Genomic DNA, 7,877 nt, shown 5'->3' with positions numbered 1-7,877 from the left:
CCTCTCTTTCTCTCTCTCTCTCTCTCTCTCTCTCTCTCTCTCTCTCTCTCTCTCTCTCTCTCTCTCTCTCTCTCTCTCAGATGAATTCCAGGGTGGTTTACTGAAGGACAGATGTATTACAGAGGCAAACATTTCAACGTAAAATGCAGTCAACCATCTTACCAGCTCCAAATGGCACATAGGCAAACTTCTCTCCTGATGCTGGGTTATCCTGTAAGTAGCGGTCAGGATTAAAGTCCAAGCGTTCTACCCAGGAGTCTTTCAGTCTTTGATTGACAGTAGGAGAAACACACACCTGGTGTCCTGGAGGAATGGTGTACCCTGCCACAGTCTGCAAAGTGAGAGAGAACACTTTTCACTAGAGAATTTTTCACTACATTACCAAAAACAAGGCATCAATCAGTGTCAGTGTGAACTATATGTAGGTTTAAGAACTGTCTAGATGGTAAACCAACTAAAATTATCTTCACTCAGTGATTTTCAAGTGGACCAACAGTGAACTAGAAGTATATTCATAAACCCTGCTAAAGGCAGAATAGAATTAATAATAATTCTATTCTTTCATAATCTGACTTATATAATTCATATACTTTTTGCTAACTACCACATTGTGTTTAAAGCCAAGAAATATACCTCTAAGGTTTTTTTTTTAAACAAAGCAAGATTTTAAAGCCAATTTGTACATACAAGCTCAGGCCAGGCTGTAACATGCTCCTCTCTCTTACACTATGGGGGAGACTTCAAGAAAGCAAGCTGTGGGCAGGCACCTTCCCACGGGAGCAATGCTTGGAGGTGACGTTCTTAATCAACAGAGGAGAAGAGGAGCTTTGTGTATTTTTTTTCTTTTACTTATTCACTTTATATCCTGCTCACTGCCCGCTTCCTGGCCACCCCCTCCCACAATCCTTCCCCATTCCCCCTTCCCCTTCTCCTCTGAGGAGGTGGGGACCCCTGAGTATCCTCCCACCCTAACACTTCAAGTCTCCGTAAGGCTAAGTACATCCTCTCCCACCGAGGCCAGAGGAGGTAGTCCAGCAACAGCTTTTGGGATAGCCCACACTCCAGTTGTTTGGGACCCACATGAAGACCAAGCTGCACATGTGATACATATGTGTGGGGAGGCCTAGGTCCAGCCTGGGTATGTTCTCTGAGAGCCCCAAGGGTCCAGGTTAGTTGACTCTGTCAACTCCACCCAGCAGCTGACTCAGACAGGTACAGACACCCACAGCCAAACAGTGGATAGAGCTTGGGGACTCTTATGGAAGAACAGGAAGAAGGATTGTGGGCCCTGAAGGAGATAAGTATCTCAACTTTTAAACACTACAATTGTTAAATGAAAATAAAAACATTATTAGCATTAGATTTACATATTGAATATCTATAATTATGTAATAATTATCATACATTCACAATGACAATGGCTTTTACTTTTATAACTTAAAACATTCTCTCTTAAACTGGGTCCCAGAAGGGGAAATCTCAACAAGAGACTCACCTGAGGGGTCTTGGCCATTCTCATCATGGTCATTATAGGAGGCCTCAGTCTTAGTGTCTCTTTTATGCATCTATCAAGTAAATTCAGATCCTTCAACTAAAACCAAGAAAAATGAGCAAGATTATTTCTGGTATTGACCCCAACAAATATTCACCAGACCTCAACAGAAGGAGGGAATAGTTTAATTTCCTACTTAGTGTGATAATAAAGGGCGGCGGGAACCAGTTCATGCTGCTGGGAAGGCCATGTTTTATCACTGTCATGGACAACAAAGGAAAAGACGGAGCCAAGATCACGGGAAGAGAGAGGGTCAACTGGATGGTTAAAGATGAATAAAATTCACTCTTTCAAAAACGGACACTGTAAGCGCTGGTGACATGGCTCAGGGGTTAAGAGCACTGCTTTTCCAGAGGTCATGAGTTCAATTCCCAGCAACTACATGGTGGCTCACAACCATCCATAAGGAGATCTGATGCCCTTTTATGGGGTGTCTGAAGACAGCTACAGTGTACTTACATATAATAAATAAATAAAAACCTTTGGGCAGGAGCGAGCGGGGCCAAAGTGAGAGGGAAAAGGGTAAAAAAAAAAAAAAGATACTATGAAAAACCTGTGTCAACTTTCTCAAAACTTTGATAAATTAGATGAAGGCTTATAGTAATGTACCAAGCGTTCACTCAAGAAGAAATCCTGCATCATGGGGAGAAAAGCAAGCTTTAGGATGTAACTAAAACTCATACCGCTGCAGACTGAGAGAACCTGGGATGCAAAGGGATGGCAATTCCAGCAGCCTGACTGCAGAGCAGATATGCCAAGAAAGGCCTGATAGAGTGGCACTTCCCTCCCAAACTCAGGAGGCTGAGACAGCCTGGGCTACACTGAGAACTTGTATCGAAACAACAACAACAAAAAGAAATATCCAGCAGAAGAGCATTTAACATTGTAAGTACCTGAGGTGGTGATACACTTAAGAGATAAAACAAGATGCTTAAACAAACCTGGGAAATAAAAATGAGATGTCTACAGGAGACTCTGAAGGGTTCTGACAAAGCCCCATGCATGTGCAGGAGAGCTACAACATTAAACGTAAGATGGGACAGAGACCCAATCTCTCATCGGTGACTGACCAACACACGAAAGAAAAAGGCTGAGGCCAGGTTGTAACTGCTTGAGAGACTGTTGATAAAATGCCCTGAACATGCAACGCTCCTCAGCAAAGCCTAAGAGTTCAGGAGAGTTTAAGAAATCTCTACTGATAGGCCCATGCATGGCAGTGTCTTTAATCCCAGAGGCAGGCCGATCACCATTAGTTCAAAGCCCTACCGGTTTATACAGAGAGTTCCAGGTCAGCCAGAGTAACATACTGAGATGATGTTTTAAACAAAACAAAACAATTTAAGATGTATCTAAGCATTCAGTGGCCACGGAGCTAACAGAGTTCAGTGAATACAGATGAACATGACTTCCTATAACCCTGTTTATGAAAGTCACTGAACACACGAAGAAGCACAGACTTACAGACATCTTCAGCCAAGGCCAACCCAGCGGCAAGAAATCTCATTTCCAGTGTTGCCACTGTTGTGCAAATGTAGCAAGTTCAACAAAAATATTAGAAAATTTACAAAAGGAAAATAAGAAATGGAGCTCATACAAGGAACAAAAGGGAGCTTAGTGGAACTGTCCCTGAATTAGACTTTTTTTTTTTTTTTAAAGCTAGAGCAACTAGCTCCTTTTCAGGGCATTTAAATTTAGTAATAAAAGGAAAGAACAGAAGTCAACAACAGCACAGCAGTCAAGAGGCATTTGAAAGCACACAGGCCATGTACATTTTCCCTGCTGGCTACCTTTCTGTCGACCTTCCCTCTCCTTCTCCTTCAGTCTCAGCAACTAGCCAGTGACCTCAAGGGGCCAGACATGCATCTCCAGGGTTTGTGGAGCTGACATCATGGAACCTACAGAAGGGAATGGGTGGCCACGACCACACCCTCCAAGAAGGACAGACACTGAACTTTCAACTTACTAGATCAATTTAAACAGACCCGTATAAAGACCTTCAAAGAACAAAAAGAAAATGAGGCCTAAAGAATTCGAGTATGAAACAACATGACAGTACCTCACCAGACAGAGAATAATAGATTATTAAAAATATAGAAATCCTGGAACTGGAAGATATAAATGAAATTTTCACTGGAGTAGATCAAGAGAAGATTTGAACCATTATGAGAATCAATGGAAAAAGAATCCTTAAGGTCTGGTAAGATGGCTCAGCGGGAAAAGGCACTTGCTGACAAGCTTGAGGACCTGAGTTCAATCCCCGGACCCCATACAGTGGAGAAAACCAACTTTTCTATGCCATCTAATTGCTAACAGTGTACCATGGCACATGTGTGCATACGCCACACACAATAAATAAAAAAAGCAAAGCATAAAAATTCCTTAACAAAAAAAGGTGTAAACCTTGTCACAGAAAAGTAATAACTAAATAAAAGTGTTTCAAGAAATTAAAAGAGCAAAGGGGAAGAAAAATGATGCCCTGACACTAGGGGTCAGGGTGTATGCCTAAAGAAAGGCAATACTCCCAAACCAGACATGTTTGGAGTTTTCCCAGCCGATTTCCTGTCTTGCTTTGGGTATTACAGTTAAGTGATTGGATGAATCTCAGAAGACACTTTGAACTTTAGACTTTTAACTTTGTTGCGACTGCTATACACTGTGGGGACTTTGGAAGTTGGACTAAATATATTTTTTTATTATGCTATGGCTAGGTAGGGCCCCCATAGACTCATGTGTTTGAAAAAGCCTGTGTGGGCCAAGGAGTGGAATGTGATGATTTGTATATGCTTGGCCCAGGGAATGGCACTATTAGAAAGTGTGGCACTGTGGGTGTGGGCTATAAGACCTCTTCCTAGCTGCCTGGAAGTCAGTCTTCCACTAGTAGCCTTCAGATGAAGATGTAGAACTCTCAGCTCTGCCTACACCATGCCTGCCTAGATGCTGCCATGCTTCCACCTTGATGATAATGGACTGAACCTCTGAACCTGTAAACCAGCCCAATTAAATGCTGTCCTTATAAGACTTGTCTTGGTCATGGTGTCTCTTCACAGCAGTAAAACCCTAAGACAATGTTCTTTACTATATGTTTATATACGTATGTATGATTTTGTTTAGCAAACAAAATAGAGAAACACATTTGTGCGCATATGCGTGCACTCATTTGTGTGTGTGTGTGTGTCTGTGCTTGTGTGTTATCCCAGGGTTATCTGAATGTAACATACCATTTTAATAAAGCATCAAAACAAAATATATTTATAAAAATATATTTAGTCCAACTTCCAAAGTCCCCACAGTGTATAGCAGTCTCAACAATCTTAAAAGTCTAAAGTTCAAAGGAAAAGGACAAGACCAGGGTATGCTTCAGAAGTACCTGCCTGGTTATACAGAGGGATAACTTGCTCTCTACCCAGCAAGCTGTGTGGAGCATACATCAATCTCTAGTCCCTAGACCACCATTACTACCTGAGGATACAGGACCCAGAATCCCATGTTATAGAGGCTCCTACACGGCAGGAAACACAGCCCTCAGAAGATTCTCTCCATGTACAGGGGCCAGACCTTCAAGTCATGCACTGAAGCAACAAGGGCTATGAGCTGTGAGGCTCAGTACAAAACCACCTGACCAACTGTAGGGAAGCAGGAGCGTCCAGCTCTTTCTTTTATCTAAGCTTGTAGAAAATTCCTACAAACATATCTGAAGGTAGAATGAACAGAAGCTTCAAACTGTGCCCTAGAGACAAACCTGCTCATAAGTTAAGGGAGGCAGATTCTCGCCACACACTGCTTTCTGTTCTAAGTAGCATTTGTCTTGAAGTGGTTTATCTCTGGCCAGAAAGAAGCCCATCCAGGCACTGGTGGTGGAGGACGTGTGCTGTCCGGCCAGCAGAAGTCCGATGAGCATTCCCGCTATCTCGTCATCTGTCAGAGGACGGCCGTCCCTGGGGATGAACCACACACTTAACATCTGGGCAGATACAGTTAAGAGTAATACAGTTTCCAGACGTAATTGTCACTTTTCTTAACCAATAGCAATCGGTGCCCCGGCTCTCCTCCCAAGAAAGAGACCAACCAGGAGAAAGCATGACTGATTACAAAAGACTTCCTTCTTGTTTCTTTGCAAATATTCCCCATGCCAGCCGCTGGCATCACAGCACAGCATCAGGACCCAGAGCCTCATGATGCAACAATTTACAAGTACCAATTTACTGTTCCACTGCCTTTATGTTTTAACTGGAAATATCAGCACTCTGCATTTTAATGTATAATTTCTTGCTTCAGCTTAGCATGTGATCTGACAGTTCTTACTTGTATGTAGAATCTAGTAAAGTTTGAAGAATGTCCTCAGCTGGTTCTCCTGACAGCCTGCGTTTCTGGATGGCCTTATAGAAAATATTCTTGATCTCTCGATGGGCTCTATCCCTGCGTCTATAATTCAAAACCAGAGAATTTTCAATAGAGTAACATTTTACAGGCTCACGTTCAACACCAACACCAAACATAAAACATTAACCTCAATGACTGAGGTGACATAACTCAGAACCAGGAAAGAAAGAAGTCATGACCTCAGACAATCCTTAGGGCAAGGGTAGTGTCCTGTTACCCACGGCTCACACTGTTAACACACTATCTAATAACATGACATTCCCTTATGAACATGTTCTAGTTCAACAGAACACATGTCTGTGTTAGCATAAGATTCCAACTGTTTCCATATCAACCTTCATGGCTCCTGAGTGGCTCTGGCTCTGTCACAGGACTTTACTCACCCTCTCACTTCCTGTAACTGCATAGGCTTTGCAGAGACTACGTGGGTTCAAACCACAAGCTCCAACTCCCCAAACGCTTACTTTGATCGGGGTACTCACTATTTAATAAGAACCGTGAGGCTGCCCTTTGTCTTCAACTCATAAACAGTTCCACACAATACATATAGGGGGCCAGCAACAGCTAGAATAAAAAACCAAGCAACCTCGAGGCTGAGAAGATGGCTCAGTAGTTCAGAACTTGTACCGCTCTTATAGGGAATGAGAGCTGAATTTCCAGAGCCCACAGCTGGCAGCTCAAACAGCCGCAGGAGCAGATGCCTCTAGCCTCTGCGAATACCAGCACTCACGTGCCTGAGTACTTACACACACACACACACACACACACACACACACACACAAGTTAAGCTTTATTTAAAAAAAAGGAATATTTACTTCTAAAAGCCCATTCGATTACACTCTCTATTAAAAACTTCCCTACTTCATTTACGGCTACCACTGAAAACATTAGAGATAATATACAAAGAAAGGGAAGCCGGTTCAAGCGTCACAATGTAAGCCGAAGACAGGGAGAAGGCAAGGCTTAAGTGAGTGAATAGTCGGGGTGCAACTCAGTGGTAGAACATGTGTTTAGTATGCCCAAGGCCCTAGCAACAGAAAGTAAACAGTACATGGACTAATGTGACAATCAGTTGGTCTAAGTAAAACAGGTGAACACTGAGCTATAACATCAATCTCCTGAATTCTGATGTGAACCAGGGAACAGAGGAGGTAGAGATGAGATGGATGGGTGTGAATGGGAATCTAAGGGCCAGGAACAGTGCGGGGTGTGTGTGTGTGTGTGTGTGTGTGTGTGTGTGCCAGCACAATATACACAGGAGCATCTGTTATTTAGAAATGTTACTACTTCCTGTGGGCTTGCCCTTTCTTTCCCTATAATAGCTTTTATTTGGCAGCTAAGTAGAAGGGGCAGACAAGGATCAATAGTCTAATCCCCATCTCTCACCTAAACAGACATCCCAACAAAGGCAGAGTTCTTTGCATTAGAGAGTCCCTGTCGTTATGGAAACCTTGGTACAGTTGGAAAGGAAACAAAGTCAAATGAAAGTCAAAACGTTCAAAAGAACAGTCACAACATAGGTTCTAAAAGAAGCCATGAAAGACTTTCAGACAAGTGCTGTGAAACCACGGTGTCTCTAACTAGAGACTAGAGACTGCCTGGAATACCAAGACTATATCAGGCAAGCAAAATATTGCAAAAAACACTGTAGCCTGACTTTAGGCTACTTTGTGGGGGTCTCTTCTCTTTGACCCTTCTCCACCCCTCTTCTCCCACCCTTTCAACCTCCTAACACTAGATAGGAGAAAAAGAGGATAGAGGAAAGGGGGGATGATATTAGACTACTTTCTGCTGAACAGGGGCCTTGAGTTCCTTGGGGCAAATTTGATCTTTGCTGTCCGGACATCTAATTTCTTCTGTCTCTTTCGGCACAACTATTTGACAAACAGCAACCAACAGCAACCAACAGCATCCAACAGCATCCAACAGCAACCAACAGCAACCA

General features: G+C 42.9%; 1 protein-coding gene across 1 annotated transcript in view; it reads right to left on the bottom strand.

Annotated features, from left to right (window-relative positions):
• Positions 1–7,877, bottom strand: part of LOC114630199 (lanosterol 14-alpha demethylase) — a 19,263-nt gene that overhangs the window by 4,994 nt on the left and 6,392 nt on the right. The window contains exons 6-9 of the mRNA XM_028778290.1: positions 5,855–5,974; positions 5,292–5,487; positions 1,496–1,591; positions 163–331 (exon numbers count right to left, since the gene is read on the bottom strand). Coding sequence (XP_028634123.1) covers positions 163–331; positions 1,496–1,591; positions 5,292–5,487; positions 5,855–5,974 — 581 coding nt within the window. The remainder of the gene's footprint in view (positions 1–162; positions 332–1,495; positions 1,592–5,291; positions 5,488–5,854; positions 5,975–7,877) is intronic.

This window comes from Grammomys surdaster, unplaced genomic scaffold (genome assembly GCF_004785775.1).
Source record: "Grammomys surdaster isolate TR1022 unplaced genomic scaffold, NIH_TR_1.0 333, whole genome shotgun sequence".
Classification (NCBI taxonomy): domain Eukaryota; kingdom Metazoa; phylum Chordata; class Mammalia; order Rodentia; family Muridae; genus Grammomys; species Grammomys surdaster.
Note: the sequence above shows the minus strand (reverse complement) of the source record. Positions and strands in the feature narration are given on the sequence as shown.